A 17,671-nucleotide genomic window follows, 5' to 3' on the forward strand; every position below is an offset into this window, starting at 1 on the left:
CCAGGTATACATGTACACTGCATTTGGTGATGTCTCTTGGAAATATAACCCATCTGCTTTGTATTTCAGGACACGACATCACCCATTATGTGTTCATATAAAGCTGTCAAGGTCAAATTTGAAGTTTGGGGCCTGCAGACCAAAGTGGAATCATTTGCACACAAAGTAGGACATTTTAGATTAAGATTTATTTATTCATTTATTTACTGATTTTCATGTTCATCTTTCCAGAAACCTCAGGAAAAGAAAAAATAACCAAAATGTGATATAAGATTCAGATGTATAGAACTTTCGACAGTATTCAATATTATGGTACAAGTTTCTCCAGAAAGTAATGGAATGGTATATTATACATGTTTCATGCTGGTCTACATTAAGCCCTTTAAACTATTTTGACACAGTTTATTGAAAAGTTGAGAACAGAAGAAAATTCTGTTATGTCTAATAAATTACCATAAATTGTCTGCAAGTACATCATATATTTTTTTCCCATTGAACTGAGGGATAGACAAGGATGATGATGATGATGATGATGATGATGATGATGATGATGATGATTTTAATAATGTCATTATTCTTGACACTGTTTTTCAGTCTATCCGTGATATTCTCCTCCTGGGCCACAAGCAGGCGTTTGCCTGGGTCGATGAATGGCATGGTGAGTTAGCCTCTCTACAGTTGTGCTCATTAGCTGGAGGTTATTGGGGTTGCTTATAGGTGTTGGGGGTTGGGGTGGGGTAAGATGGGATAGTAATCTGGACTCAGTAGGGTAGATAGGGTATGACTAAGTAGCTGGTAGGGGTTGGACGAGGTTGAGTAGATTGGTAATGGTAAAGTAACGTGGTGTTATCCTGATACTCAGAGTTGATAGCCTATAGGCATGTTGTAGTTTTTGGATGATATGTAGTCGTGAGATAGGGTGACATCCTGGCTGGTGGAGTGTCAAAGAGGATCAGCTCCGTTTTACAAGGTAAGCTCTTCCCAGGAAACCTTGCAGTAAGTGATGAGGTTGAGTGATCATATTCCGGTACAAGATATAAGAAATATGTGGATGCTAATCCAGAGTATTTTTCCGGCATATAATACTCTTATTTGTCTTGTTTATTTCTCAGGGATGACAATAGATGACATCCGTGAATATGAGAACATAAAACAGAAAGAAACCAATGAGAAAGTGGTAGCAGGGTTACAAAGACAGAGCTCAAGAGGATCTCGCAGCTCCAGTACCGACTGACCCAGTGAGGAGCACAAGGGAGATAACTCTAATGACACCATCATCTCTTGATTATCAATACATGATAAGAGTTTGCTCAGTCTCAGACATCAAGGCAGTTTAGAGAAGAAATATAACGCACAAGACTATTATTTGATGGAAAATGGTCATAGGGCTTTTGTTAACTAGCACATGTGTGACATTTTCTCTCTGTTAGCGTAGCAAGTCTTTTGAAGATTATTGTAATTAAGGTCAGGTCTTGTCAACTCAAGAGTTGGACCCAAGTAATTCACACAAACAAGCAGTAAAATCCCTGACCATAGGGTAAGTTACATCACAAAATATCTTCCACTATCAAGTCAGATTATTCAGTTGTTCATTCAGTCTCTTTGATGTTCGCTATTTTTTCAAACGGTTATGATTGTGAACAGCTGCCAAATAATGTACAACTGTAAAAATGTATTCCAAGGCATGTTGTTGTTGAAGTTTATTGCACATTTTTATTCAAATTTAGATAATTCTTGTTAGGGTTTTGTTTTGAAGATAGACAATTTTTGTAGGGAGTCTGTATTCTTTCTTGGCTCATGTTTCCCTTCAGCTGATTTTGTTTGGCTGTGTTTTCGCAGCTTGTGGCTGAATATACCAATACACACATTTGGCTGGTCACTGGATAATAGTAATGTGAACATATTTACAATTTACTAGTCCATGCCAAAAAGCAAGCTGAAAATACAACGTTATTACTGTGGGCAGTGGGTCAGCATGTGCTTGATTTTCATTCTCATCTCCTCGGGGAGTGTACAGTTTTGTTGTGCATATTATCTATATGTCTATGATCTCTTTGCTGATGCATGAATTTTCTTATTGTGAGCCATAGTGAGGAGTGTACAAGGTTTTGAAAGTCTACAGTACACAAAATTAATCTAGACCTAGAACCTAAGATATGACCTCTGTAATGAGGTATTAGTTATCAGATTACATTTGAAATAGCCAGTTGACTGTACTCATCATCAATGTATTTACTCAAGGACGTGCCCTCGTTCACCTGTTTATTAAGGTGGCAAGTCTAGGCCACATCTCTTTGTTCACATGTTTATTAAGGTGGCAAATCTAGGCCACATCTCTTTGTTCACATGTGTATTAAGGTGGCAAATCTAGGCCACATCTCTTTGTTCACATGTTTATTAAGGTGGCAAGTCTAGGCCACATCTGTGTTTACCTGTTGATAAAGGGGGAAAATTTATCAGTGACTCCGAGGTACATTTAATTTTTAGACAAACGTAGAAAACTCATTATAGATACGATTTGTCAATACTGTGTATTGCTTTGTACAGGGTAATTTTACTTTCATAAAATTGAATTTCCCACAAGCGTTAGTCATTTACTGCCTTTGATATGTTTGATATGCATATTGTAATTGATTTTTATGTCTTTCCATCATATGTGTAAGCTGCCACATGCAATTAGGAGATAAACATCATGTGTTGGCCAACACCTGGAAATTGGCCAACACATGATGTTTATCGACATTGTAAACACAAAAGTAAACCAAAGGGGTTTTAGTGTCTGCACTCGTTTATATCGAATACGGACACAGCAGTGAAGTGTCATCAGCTGGCAGTTTCAGCTGGTTCTCATGGTAGCATCTGGAGTTGCTCATTTGTGACGTCATTCTAACTTTACGTCACAATATGATTTGAATGACGTCACCACTGTTGATGACACAACAAAACAATTGTTTACGTGTCAATACGCGGTGAATAGTCTTTCAGTTTCCGGGAATCTAATACCATTTAATCATGTTTTTCAACCAATCAGATTACAGAACACAGTAACTTTTGGTTTACAATGTGCAACTAAAGATTTTGTTTTATGTGTGGCCAGGGGTTATCCTTAACTACTTGGTAAAAATGAATTTTAAAATAATTTTTCAAATATAGTTCATTAAGTTGAAAGCAATCTAATACCTTTCCCGCCTGCATATGTTACCAGAGCTTTCACTCTTGCGTAATATCCAATACCACCATTTATGATTAGTTTAATTCAGTTTTGTTATTTCTACATAATACAGCTAATCGAACAAGGATTGTTGATACACAATTTGTTGGACCAAATATATTTATTGTTTAGCTAAAATATCCGGGCCAGTATTCTATGGTACTTAAGAAAATTAGGTAGTGCTGTCAACAACAAAAATATAATTATCACGTTTTCCTTATTGCAACCCATGCTTGCAGTTGAAGGCAACTAACAAAATTGGCTGGTCAGGCTTCATGGCTTGGTTTTGACATTGTATCCTATTTGTGTAGACCGATGCTCATGCTGTTGATCACTGGATTCTCTGGTCCAGATTCAGTTATTAACTGACCTATTCAATGGTATATATATTGCAGAGTGCTACAGGAAGTAACAAGCCAACCAACCAGTCGACCATTATGTCCAAATTAATTAATTATCACAAGTAGTTGTGAAATTTGATAAGATTTATTAATGACTAGCAGCATAACTTGCAAGTTTTTATTAATTTTTGTTGACTTTTGTAATTGTAAAACACTTTTAGCATGTTTAATTAAACATTTGAATTACTTTTTATGCTCACATAGGTAACGTTTGTTTGGCCATATGGTTCAAGTGAAAATCTGTCATATTTCATGTATTCTCACTGTGTATTTATCATTCAGTGTTTTCTTAAATCATTCCAAGTGTTTTACATCATGTGATAATGTTGTTCTGTAATGTTGTTATTGTTGTTTAGTCCAGTACAACATTATCTTGGTTGATGATAACATTGTTACCTTTAAGTTATCAGGTTAAAAATTGATGTCTTAGTTCTCAGTATAAATATTCTGTAAAAAATAGAAGCTATGACGTCAGGCAAGTACTTTATTTTTGGGTAGGGATGGGGCGAGTTTGTGTTGATGTATTGAACAATATGTCAAAAGTATCACTAAAGTGGTTTCAAGACTGGGTCCATTTTGTGTATAGATAATTAAAACTTATAGAAACATTGATTTCAAAGTTTCCATAAAACAGTAATTTCAAAGTTTCCATAAAAACAGTAATTTCAAAGTTTCCATGCATGTGATGGAGGATCCTTGTGTATACAACCCCTTAAAATTTTGACAATAGCCTCCCTGAAGTGCAACCAATTAGCATTCATAAGTAATCATCAATAAATTTTTATTCAAACTATCTGTTAATGAATGATATGCAATGTCTTTTAATTCTTCATATTACATGTGCTTGAAGTTTAGTGTTGCTAAAGATAATCATCAAACAAAGCCAAGAAGCTTCCGGATCTCAAGAATCACATGATACAGCCACCGTGGATGTCCCTTCCAGTGTACAAGACAGAGATGTTATTAAGAATAAATAAAATATATTTCTGATGATAGATATCAAACTGAACTGCTTTTTCGTATCTGTATCATTATTATATATTTTGCAACAATAAGGTCTTTAGAAGTGATGGAAGATTAGGTGTACATAAAAAATCACATTTTTACAATTATATGATTAGGATGGTCCTAAAACCCATCTCCCATCCGTCTGTTCAAGCGCTATGAAATGACAGGCACCTTAAAAACCTGTATAGTCTAGTTTTTTCAGCAAAACTGATGTGATAGGTGCTCATGACCTATTTTTGCTCAAATAGTAATCATATCATATGAAGGTTGGTGGAGTAGCGTAGCTGTTAAGTGTTTGCTTCCTCATAGTAGTACTGTGCATGAAGCGCATTTCTTGTGTCCTCTTCCACGATGTTGCTGGGTTATTGCGAAAAGCAGCATACATCAATCCTCATATCACAGCATTGCCAATCCTTCATGCTGTACGAGATTTCGTACTCTATACTCTTCGAAACTCTATAGAACACTACAGTAAGCCAAGTTCATAACAAAGTCTCTTATAATGAACAGGAACGTCAACACCACATGCTATTAATTAGTCCAAATGGGTAGAATGAACTAAACTTGATAGTTTGGTGCAACTGTAGTTTGATGCATAAGCACTTGTGTCGCCTTTTTCATGCACAATGCTGAAACGAATGAAAAATAAAAAGGTTATACACTGATAATATTAGTGATATGCTGGTAATATTTATAAGCTGATAGTAGTTATATACTGATAATGTTATCGGTAGTTATAGACTGGTAATAGTAATTACTTACTGATATTAGTAGTTATATACTGATACCCTTAGTGGTGTACTGATTACTAAAATAGTTTTATACTGATAATATTAGTTATGTGCTAATATTAGTTATTAACCGATTATGTTTTGTTACAGTGAACTATGTTTTACAAACACACTTATAACAAACTGGGCCACTTGTCACAGAGTTTAGTCAAAATTTGTATGATATACCAAATAAAAACTTCTGGTCCTTAGAGATCTTTCTACCTGTAGCTTGCTGTATTTGCTCTGCTGGTCATAAAGACAACTTGGACCAATTATTGGCTGAATCAGGGCATTGCCAAAAATCAGGTTTATCATATTCATTGATTAAGTTGTGCCACGAGTAAGGTGCTAGTTCTGCCACTCATTCATTTTCATTTTACACATAAGTAATAACTGTTCCAGTCAGAGACAACAGGGTGATTAAGTGTTCTATTTTATGAACTGTAGATGTGCTGTGAGTTAAGGCTTTGCCAAAGAAAACTTTGACAAAGGATTTTGTCTAGGGTTTGTCATTTGACAACAAACAAACTGAGCCAATGGCTCAATGGTCAGGACAAATTGTACTACACGTGGAGTGGGAGGGGAGATAACTCTCCTCGGACAGGTACTCAAGTAGAATGTTAGTATGCGAGTAAAGATCCAACCCACCTTGTACTCGATTACCCGGGTACCCTTTTCAGCCCTAACTGTTGGGACAAATTTTCTTAAGATTGTGTGTCAGGATACATATTAATCCTCTTGATTATGTGTATTTGCAATAAGTATGACTGCTGACAATTTGTTAACTGCACACCCTGTATCAAGGACTGTGGAATGGTTTGGTTGTAATGTCTGTTACTGCCACCATTATGTTTTGATTTTGAAACAGTGTTCATTTAAAACATCCCATTTGGGTAGATTGCTCCTCTTGCAACAGGGTCTGACCTTGGCCAAGGTCAAGGTCATTGTTTATGAACCATTTTAATACTCTCATATATTTAATTTCACCCTGTTGTATAAATAATAGGTGTTCAGGTGGCATTTTGTGGTAGATTCAATCATGGACAATGGGTTGCCTCTGATTTCGTTGCTGTTATTGCTCATGTAGAGACCATGAAAGTTTAGATTCAACCACCAACCTTCTCCTCTGAGGTCTGATGCCTTGTTCTTACCAGGTAACGATGTCATCAGCGGTTAGCTCCGCACCCTGTTCCACAAATGACGCAGCGTTTCAGAATTCAAGCCTCACTATACTGCACAACAAGACCTAAAGCATGGGAAATATTCTTCCTGTTCCTGTTATCAAATGTATTTATTCCATACCATATCGTGATTCCAACGAGAATTGTTACCTCTGTTAAATATTCATTGTTTTTGTTATGCCATATTTCTGCATGAACCATTTGAAGCGTGCATTATTCCTCTGTATTTCCAAGCTTATACGTTCTGTTGCACATATCAGTCAAATTATTTTTCTTTTTTACATTTAAGTTATTACTTTTTCCTGCACTCAACTTATTTATGATTAAATTGCTGTTGTCATTCCCATACTATGTCCATTTTCAACATCACTGGTACTTCACAGGCTTGCATACACTCTGTTGTTCGTTTTGAGGGAAGTGGTGATGTACTATTACTTCATAACATTTGTTCTCAATGAGTGCCTATTGTGATGCAGCCTATCTACCCACCCTGGATAGCTTCATACCAATACAGGGTGTATTGTGATGCGTTATATGGACCTTTCTTCATTTACATTTGTTAAAAAGAGTGTTTCCATTTTATCCAATAAGTGACACATTCGGCAAAAATTGTATTTTTATCCCATTCAAAATGATCATGCCGACTTCAACACTGGCTCCTAGACTTATAGAGCTTGTGGTTGCAAGGTGTCTGAAGGTGATAAGCATAAACTGGAAGGCTATAATCATTCCCGGTACTATTGGTGGACGGGGCGCTGGTCAGACAAAGCACCCTCTATTGTCCTTTCTGGAATTTGTTATGAGTCTAGGCCTAGCTTGATTCTTGTCCTAGGGATGGCACTGGGCAGAGTAGTGTATGCCTGTCTGTGAAGAATTGAAGATAAACTGTCAGTTTTGTGCATGTTAATCATCTTACCTGGCAATATGTATGTTTCCATCTACAAGTTTTACCTGTAAACAATTAACATCACTTATCCAAGAATCCTGGCTAAGCAATGGTATAGGTAGGTATATCATCGCTATAGGTAGCTGTGAAGAATTGAAGGTAAACTGTCAATTTTTGTGCAAGTTAATCATGTTAGCTGGCAATATGTGTGTTTTCATCTACACATTTTACCTTTGAACAATTAACATCACTTATCCAAGAATCCTGGATAAGCAATGGTATAGGTAGGCATATCATCGCTATAGGTAGCTGTGAAGAATTGAAGGTAAACTGTCAGTTTTGTGCAAGTTAATCATCTTACCTGGCAATATGTATGTTTCCATCTACAAGTTTTACCTGTAAACAATTAACATCACTTATCCAAGAATCCTGGATAAGCAATGGTATAGGTAGGCATATCATCGCTATAGGTAGCTGTGAAGAATTGAAGGTAAACTGTCAGTTTTGTGCAAGTTAATCATCTTACCTGGCAATATGTATGTTTCCATCTACAAGTTTTACCCGTAAACAATTAACATCACTTATCCAAGAATCCTGGATAAGCAATGGTATAGGTAGGCATATCATCGCTATAGGTAGCTGTGAAGAACTGAAGGTAAACTGTCAAGTTTTGTGCAAGTTAATCATGTTAGCTGGCAATATGTGTGTTTTCATCTACAAGTTTTACCTGTAAACAATTAACATCACTTATCCAAGAATCCTGGATAAGCAATGGTATAGGTAGGCATATCATCACTATAGGTAGCTGTGAAGAATTGAAGGTAAACTGTCAAGTTTTGTGCAAGTTAATCATGTTAGCTGGCAATGTGTGTTTTCATCTACACATTTTACCTTTAAACAATTAACATCACTTATCCAAGAATCCTGGATAAGCAATGGTATAGGTAGGCATATCATCGCTATAGGTAGCTGTGAAGAATTGAAGGTAAACTGTCAAGTTTTGTGCAAGTTAATCATGTTAGCTGGCAATGTGTGTTTTCATCTACACGTTTTACCTGTAAACAATTAACATCACTTATCCAAGAATCCTGGATAAGCAATGGTATAGGTAGGTATAAGAAAATTATTACTGTCATTATTGTATTATCATCATGTCGTGATGTGATAAGAATAAGATAAATTTTCTTCCACGTTTATGATTATGGTGAGTTTATTGCCATGGTGTTAGCGCTTCCCAACTTACATGTAAACAAGGCCTTCTATATTTCTTTGTTAGATGTGTTTTCATACATGGCAACAAAAGTTAATCTTTGAGCATTTGGAAGTGATACACATAAAGGCAAGAATTTGTGGATGCCAACTTCTCTGTTTTGAGGGACATGTTTCTCAAATGTCATGTCCCTTGAAATTAGAAGTTGATATCAATAAATTCTTAAGTGCATATCAGCTTATTAAACTTTCTTTTAAGTATTTAAACATGAGAAGAAATGAAGTTATTTTTCTGTAAACCATGTATTTTAAAAAGAAACACTGCCACCATAGTATTGCTTTGATTGTATTGCTGGATGATAGTCAGCATTAGCCAATCAGAACCTCCCCATTTTCCAACCAAACTTGCTTTTTGCAGACTTTATTTTATTGTACATGATTAGCATATTTATTGTTTAAGAAATTAATATACTTATTGTCCTGTACTATTGTGATATTGTTCAATAACACATGTAATTGTAGACACAACCTCAAACTTTTATACAGCAATGGAATAAACCAGATACATGTGTTGTTCAAGAAAGAAACCATATGTTATTGTTTTTTCACATGGAATGTGACTACTGTGAATGAGTGAGTGAGTTGGGTTTGGTGCTGCAATACAAGACTTTGGGCAACCGGAACAACCGCCGTTTTCATACAGAACGTAGTCCCCATGTTACAAGGCTTTGGGCAACCGGAACAACCGCCGTTTTCATACAGAACGTAGTCCCCATGTTACAAGGCTTTGGGCAACCGGAACAAAAGCCGTTTTCATACAGAACGTAGTCCCCATGTTACAAGGCTTTGGGCAACCGGAACAAAAGCCGTTTTCATACAGAGCGTAGTCCTCATGTTACCTTTCTTTTCAGTATTGGTATCATTTCCATGGTCTCTTGGGTTTTTAGCAAAGCTGCCATTCATCGCCACTTGCCCTTTTCCAAATCCCTGGAATGGCAAGAGCTAGAGAAGAGTGCTTATTGATTCTGACAATGACAAATAATTTGGCCAAAGGGTATCAGTCGCGCTACAAATATCGTATATTTGAAAAGGCATGACATTTGAAAATGTCCTCGGTAATACACAAATTTAACCTTCAGTTTCTGTTTTTCGGATGTATGTGTACAATTTGATCTGTTTGCTGATCTGATTCCACTTATGAAGATATCGTCACAAGGAGAACGGCATCGGCCCTGCATGGATTTTTAGTAGTGTGGTTGTTTTTTCAATGCCCAGCAATGCCAACGCCAAGATGGCAAGAAGGTAGCATGGAAATAGTCTTTTTAAGTCTGGAGAGTACAGTCATTGATACAATGACATGCATCAACGCGCAATCTATGAAGTCAACTAGGAAACCATTTGTAACCACGATTTCCGATGTACGGTACAAATATGACGGGAATGAACGGCGTGTAGGACAGCGTACTTGAGAGTCAAGCTAAAATTTAAAATACGTTAGGCACTACAGAAAACTAACTTTACAATGAGGATGCTTAGAAACTGACGGATAATACGACTTATGGTAAACTGCCGAGTTTAAGACATGCCATAACGTTGCGAATGCTTTCTCGAGGGGTCCGTATTCTCGAAACGCTGGTCAAGTTCCTAAGAATTAGTAGTTCGATGTGTAAGATAGGCTTTAGAAGTTCGTAGGTCTACGAATGTTTGGACCTTTGGTCACAGCCACATATTGTGCATACTGTAGTCGAAATGCGTATATAACGATCTAGGGTTATATCGAACAAAAACTTTGAGTTCGGAAAAACCGTGGTTTACTGTATCGCCGACACTCTATTGGGTGCGTAAGACTGGTTAAATATATTGTTAACTTTTCCAAATCATCGAGAGGCAGCTATAAAATACACTTTTCGTTACAAACTGAAAAAGAAATCGTAAAGAAATACATGTCAACAATCATATGTCAATACAACGTCTATAAATAATGCCGTTATAGTGTCTAATTCACGACAGCCATCGTCCAAATATTTCTGAAAACCCCAAACACTGTAGCAAAGCCATATGAGACATATTTGTTAATATTTAATCTGCATATTAATCTTTATCAGTATCTATGTACAGTGTCTTGTCAGCTACCGTGTTCCTCTTTGTCACTTCCATTAATTACTGTAGTCGACCATACACCATGCGTTGACAATACGTAAAAATACGCAGTCAAGTGATTGTTAATTTTTGTTCTAATAAATGCATTCCATAGAGCTCATAACCAGTTTCACGCCAAACTAACACATCATGGGTTGTTCCTGATGGTATGTCTCCATACAAGTGTCCCACACTCTCCACAGAATCCAATGATCAACAACATGAGCATCGATTTACGCAATTGGTATACATGTGGTGACATGGTTCAACCAAGCTTGGAGAAACCCTCACACTCTTTAATACGGCCATGTTATATGTTGGTGTAATTCCTCACAAGGTCAGAGTGAGGTCAGCTAAAACAGGGCGATCCATTCCAAGTTTCGTTATTTTTGTATGATTTTACACCTAATTTAGATAAATATTGATGAAGGTATTGCTACAAAATGATTTCTCCCTTTTAGGGCAAACGATTTTCCGGGATCAAACCTTGCTGGGGATTACTATTATTGTGTTTATATGGGACTGAAAGCAAATGTTATATAATGCTTATCGTATTTAAGAGGTCTTGGTGTCCCTTTAAATAATTTTACACCATCAGGTTTAGTTTACCATTGATGATGGGGTCTGTACTTTAGATTATTTGATTCCTTCTAGCTTAATCTCTGGCGCGTACTCGTATTTGAAAATGAATGGAACGAGATGGTTGGTTCTTGAAAATTCGATTAACAGTGTTACCCGAACTGGACGGGGGAGAGAAGCGACGTAAAATCCCCACAGAGTCAGTGCTGGGTTCCACCTCTGACAGCGATTGGGGTTATTCGTCCACTCATAAAACGTTTCGGCAATAACTCTGACGACCTTCGCATTACGGTTTTTCATGTGAGGTATGTTGTGCCCTTAAACGCACACTGGTCTTAAATGCCCAGAAATCATAAATATACATGAGTGGGTGGATCTTATGCACAATAGACGTATCGTGTGGTGCTCTTAAGTGCACAGAAAGTATTAATATTCATCAGCGGGAGGAGCTTATGTGATTGCGTCACATTCACAGCACAGTGTCTTCCGCCGAACTAATGGAGGGAGTGAACAAACACGCTTCATCGTCCGTCATCGCCCGATACAGTGCGACAGCTACAATATCCACGTGAGATATATATAAACATAAAGTATGCGTGCCGTGTATTCTGTATAATGTGCTTTATTAAAGCTTCCTATCGGTGACGGAGTTCAAACGAGATTTTTTTCAAGTCACCTCCAGATCAACCACAGTATGTTGTGCCCTAAAACGCATAATGGTTTAAATGCACAGAAATCATAAATATACACGAGTGTGCGGATCTTATGCACAAGATTGTCTAATAATCATTAGTAGTCGTCAAGTATAACGCGGCAGTCATTATTGCCGAACGATCACAATGAATCAACGCGAATCATGGTAACGGGATTTAATAATTTATCGCTTCATGTTAACGATATTTTCAATAACGACAACATAGCGGATGTCATCATAGGGTCGTCATAGCGTCAGTTGTCAGTTCACCAGAAGAAGGGGTCTGAAATGACCCCGGAACGTTGGGTGTCAAAGAATTACTGAAACGAAAATTTATCTATAAAAGATCTTGGTCGACAATATAGCTGGTTACAAAAGTGCTATTTCTTCTTTCATGTTAACAATATTTTCAGTATATATAATATATTATATATCTGGTTATAAAGGTGTCGTTTGAAGTGTCTTCTTTGAAACATTGTGGAATACGTCAAAGTGATTTATCGTTTTACAATTTAAGCAAACATTATACACGATGACAACCAAACACTACCTTGCAATTGCATCTGATATATTTACACCGATTGTTTCATAGATCGGCCAATACGATGGCAGCAATACCCAGGACCATAACGGGAGTCACAACGCCTCCCAGCCATGTCTCGATATGATAGAACAATTTTCTGAAACTCATCTCTTGTACACACGGATGGTACAGTATTTCAGAATTGCATCGCAGTAACTGTCTTCCGTCCATGGGTGGGTTCTATCAAGGACTGATTAGCGATGAATGTGGTTTTACGCCGCTTTTAGCAATATTATAGCAGTATTTCCATTCTTAAAGTATCTTCTTTAGATATCGTTGTCCTCGTCCCATCGCCATGTGTCCTTTTCGAATATGCTGCAGAGGCCTCGATGTCATCCTCCCTCACAACTCGCGCAGGAGCGCTGAATCAATCCAAGCACAAACCCATCATTTAAACATAAGATAGAACTCCAGTTAAGACGCTGAAGGTAAAGTACTAGAAAAAATGCTTCAGAAACACAACCTGTGGCTGAGTGGTGAATTTCCCTGACTGACAGTCAGGGGATTCTCCAACTCCCTAGGTCAGAATATCCTGGAAAGGCACATTAGGTTTTATTGCAGTGTAGTATCTTCCAGAATGTCACTGATTCCCATTGTACAACGATCACTCATCTCAAACTCAATAACGGTACTTTGACCTCGAGAAAGGGTGAACTGAAAAGTTGGCAATCAACTCCGATCATAAACATCACTTTTTCAAATTTGTCAGGAAATATAGCTCTGAAATTTCATTCTGAGAATTCCAAAGACTGTTATGAACCGTTTTCTTTGACTGATTGATGAAGACTTGTGATGTAGTGTCTGGTCTAGATGCCAGTTATTGAAGTATCTCCCTGAATCTTCTTTTTCGGGTCTGTTCTTTCTATATATTTGCGAGTAATAGTATGTAAAGGGGTAATTTCCCCATTTTCCCTCCTTCCTGCACAAATCTATCGCCATCCCACCCGAAAACCCGGAAATGACTATACCGTCCTTCTGTAATTATCTCCAAAGAGTTTTAACGGAAAGTGTCTGTACAATCATGGAACAAGTAACCTGATGACTGATATGGAACAGTCGGTTCCACAGTATGTGGTGTATTTCATCAGGTATTGGAAGTTGCTCATTCTAGTTATCATTCTATCATTTGACCTTAGTACTATTAGTGTTGCAAATATTCTGACTGTAAATATTGAATGGTCACATACTGCTGATGACTTCACAATGTTTCTTGTCTTTATACAGATATGAAAACTACTGAAAGACAGTCACAGCTTTACCTTAACAAAATACACAAGGAGCCTCTGGGAGGAGGATTTAGATTTAGAATGTTTAAACATGCTGTATTCACTGTGATAATCTTAGAAACAACTTCAATCAAAGTAGTCATAGAAACTGGATTTTTAGGAAAACCTTTTGAAATATACTCAAATGCTTAAAGACTCTTCATAAACAAAAGAGTAATTTCAAATGCTAAGTGGGATGGGCCTTTAATAATTTGATGGCTCTCTTATACAGTTCAGCTTGTAAATCATAAACTCAAGGGCAGTAAGCCATTTTCTATCACGGTCTTAGATCGTGTCTAGGTGACATTTCGAACTTGCATAGAACGAATACATGTTGAGCTAATGATCCCTGCCTAATTGTACACCGATCGACCTAATCAAGCCCTGAACCCTGTTTACAATCCTGCTTACTTTCCAAACCAGCTAGGAAAACTAGCTCACTTGGAATCCGTATTCAACATGAGTAAATGCAATATTTCTGCAGTTACTAATTTCAAACTACCTGCAAGCAAAATGCCCCGATGTAAGTTTGGATTCATAGATGTTGAAACAGCCCGATACTGTCCTTTGTCATGTTAACAATTCTGGAAATTAAACATCAATATGGTGGTTAAACAAGTGTACGGACTGATGGATTGAAAAATGGAGGCAATGTTTATGCTGCAGCTGTTACACGTGGTGGTATTTTACAGCTACAATTAACTGACTGAAGTTCCATTATTACGGCTAAGGCTACACTGCAGCTTTGGAACTTCATCATCTTTGGTTCCTTTATTAAGAGATTATTGCGGAGATATTTACAATTTGGACAGACGATAAACATTTACATGTTTTCAAAAGATGTGTTAATAATTAAAGATTGGGTCTGATTAGGAATTAGTACATACGTGTATGACATCTGCATAACGCCTGTCACTGTTCGTAATTATGAATGGAAAGCTCCCTTTGGTAGATGGCCATGATTTTCAGTACAAATGATGCACTTAGGTCGTAGAAAAGTTCACAGCAATCATAGTCGGATGTTGGAGCGCAGGGTCGTCCGATCAGGTGCTGAAGAAGAGACTCGTCATCAATGCGACTTAAAGTTACTGTGAATTGAAGTGGGAATTTGTGTGTGATGACAGATCAGAAGTTGTCATAATGGTGCCTCAGATGGCTACATGATGACATCACGTGTCTCAGTAGGTATACTCAGTATACACGGTGTTGCACAGGTTACATCGTGTCTCGGGTTGTGGGGGAACTGCTACCCATGCTGAAGCCAGGTGAGTATATATTGTCTTATGTACTCTCGGTTTCGGGCTCGGATCCAAACTGATGGTGGTCCTGGAACATCGTGTAGCATTGTGAATCGTGCAAAGTCTGGGTCACAGTTTGTGCGTTCTCTCCATTCAGCGATGTATTTGGTAGTAATTTTGTGGGTAATTAGTCTTTTCCACAGGTATTTGCTTGGTAAGACGCTGGTTGATTCAGAGTGTCCAGCAGGATGTACTTCTGTAGAACATAATATTATGTGAGGTATGAAGCCCATCTGTTGATTGTTACGGTGAATATATTGATAGAGTCTTCTGTGGAAGAGACTCTTTGCCAGGTTGCCAGGTGAGAGTGAACATAGTCTGTGAAAAAACATAAGCTGGCGCTTTGAGATCTCTTCTGTAATAGGCATCCAGTTAATCCTACTGAGACACATATCTGTCCTCGTCCTTACTTGGAAGCCTTGGACCCGTGAAGGTCCCGGGGTAGAATAGGCCTTCAGCAACCCATGCTTGCCATAAAAGGTGACTATGCTTGTCGTAAGAGGCGACTAACGGGATCGGGTGGTCAGGCTCACTGACTTGGTTGACTCATGTCATCGGTTCCCAATTGCGCAGATCGATGCTCATGTTGTTGATCACTGGATTGTCTGGTCCAGACTCGATTATTTACAGACCGTCGCCATATAGCTGGAATATTGCTAAGTGCGACGTAAAACTAAACTCACTCACTCACTGGAAGCCTTGTAGCGATTTTGCCATAGAGTGCCATATTGTGGAGAGCTGGCGCATACCCTGCTGAGAGAGCTGTGTCCACAGTTCGCAGCCATACAGCATACAAGGTAGTACTGTCTTACGGACAGCATCTGTCGATATGAGGGGATTAACACCTTTGGGTTTTAAACTGTTGCCCATTAGAGCATGAAAATATGATTTGGCTTTTTCTACAAGCTTCCCTTACAGCATCTCCATGTTTAAGGTTTTGTTCAATTATACTCCCTGTTATGCACTACTTAAAGGTCACATGCAATGTAAAACTCAACTTTGCAGATTCTGATACCTTTCGGAATGCACTTACAGAAACAAATCATCAAAAATGAATAATTCAACCTATAAACGCGATGAAAAAAAACCCTCGCAAAATCGGAGTTCAAGCGATTCACTAAATTTCCCCCAGCGCTGGGGGAAAAGTGGTTTCAACAGCTGTGCTGCGCTGCGCCCATATCGCAAGCACAGTGAATAGGTTCGCGGAGCTTGAAAAGTATGCATGCCCGGAGTATGAGGTCGTGAGCAGTAATCTAATCTTGGTTGTGTACACAGACAAGCAAATAATCTACTCGTTCTATGAAAAAACTTGTTGATTGTGGTAAGCAGCTTCTGTCACAGAGAAAGCTCAATGTCTGGTTTATTGACACCTATGTGTCTGCCTGTCTGTCTGCTAAAGACCACACACAACACACAGCTTTAATCATGGACCACATGCAATTTGAAGTTAACACCTATCAGGCTATGCGCCATAAGCAAAATAAACTGATTTATAACTTGTACACCCGAGTCCTGTCTCTGCCACATTATGTAATTAGGCAAACATGCATTCACGTGTACACACATGACACGTTTTTATGTCTATGGGTTGCAGTTTCAAGTCCTGCTTTGTACTCGGGCGAATGACAGTTTCCAGCCACGCAGTAGTTCACCATTTCTACTGAGATGATTTTTTATTTGATCGAACGCAAATTCAGAGAACACGTATTTGCAAAACACAACATCTCTGTATAATTCTTTATGGATAACAACTTCTTCTAGTGTAAATGATTTTGTTTGACGGCGGTAAATGAATCCATACTGAAACGACGCATCAAGTGCAATAAATGAAGCTGTTATCCACAAAGAATCTTGCTTTCTTGTGAATCGCCATACTTCTAAAATGCCCATCAAACAGATCATCTTTCTGTACACACAATGAGCCCTCAGCGTATCAGCAAATGAACCAGCCAATCGAAAGCCGCCTTTACACTTGAGTGCACCCCACCCGCTATGACTGGGTTCGGTCTCCCGAGAGCTTCATTTCGGGGGAAGTAAGCCCAAGTACAAATTTGAATCGCGATTGTACGCTTATAATTTTTTTTACAAGCCGCAATGTACATTACATGTCATGAATATGTGATAATTGTGTTTTAATTATGTTTGATTTTTGGGTTGCATGTGACCTTTAAAGTTTAAGGTGTAACCAGGTTTGGACCCAAACACAATAATGTGTAATTTGGAGGGGTTACGTTCGTACCTCCGCTTCTGTGAATAGTTCGACACGATATCCAATAGAGTCTGCAGGGCCTTTGGGGTGACTGCAAGTGGGATGATGTCATCAGCCAATGTTGGATTTCCAAGATGAAGATCAATAACCTTCATACCACATCTTGATGCCTCCAGTTCGTCAAGAAGGTCATCAATGAAAATGAGATACAAGAGAGTTGACAACACTCCTACTT

The 17,671-nt window shown here is 38.1% G+C and overlaps 2 protein-coding genes across 2 annotated transcripts in view; one reads left to right on the plus strand and one right to left on the minus strand.

The window, feature by feature from the left end:
* Positions 1-4,170, plus strand: part of LOC137284717 (cytoplasmic phosphatidylinositol transfer protein 1-like) — a 41,064-nt gene extending 36,894 nt beyond the window's left edge. Inside the window, exons 8-10 of the mRNA XM_067816638.1 lie at positions 70-165; positions 595-658; positions 1,113-4,170. Of these exons, the coding sequence (XP_067672739.1) occupies positions 70-165; positions 595-658; positions 1,113-1,234 (282 nt within the window). The 3' untranslated portion in view covers positions 1,235-4,170. The remainder of the gene's footprint in view (positions 1-69; positions 166-594; positions 659-1,112) is intronic.
* LOC137284716 (UPF0764 protein C16orf89 homolog) overlaps positions 1-17,671 on the minus strand; it is a 441,860-nt gene that overhangs the window by 92,100 nt on the left and 332,089 nt on the right. The window lies entirely within an intron of this gene.

This window comes from Haliotis asinina, chromosome 5, assembly GCF_037392515.1.
Source record: "Haliotis asinina isolate JCU_RB_2024 chromosome 5, JCU_Hal_asi_v2, whole genome shotgun sequence".
Classification (NCBI taxonomy): domain Eukaryota; kingdom Metazoa; phylum Mollusca; class Gastropoda; order Lepetellida; family Haliotidae; genus Haliotis; species Haliotis asinina.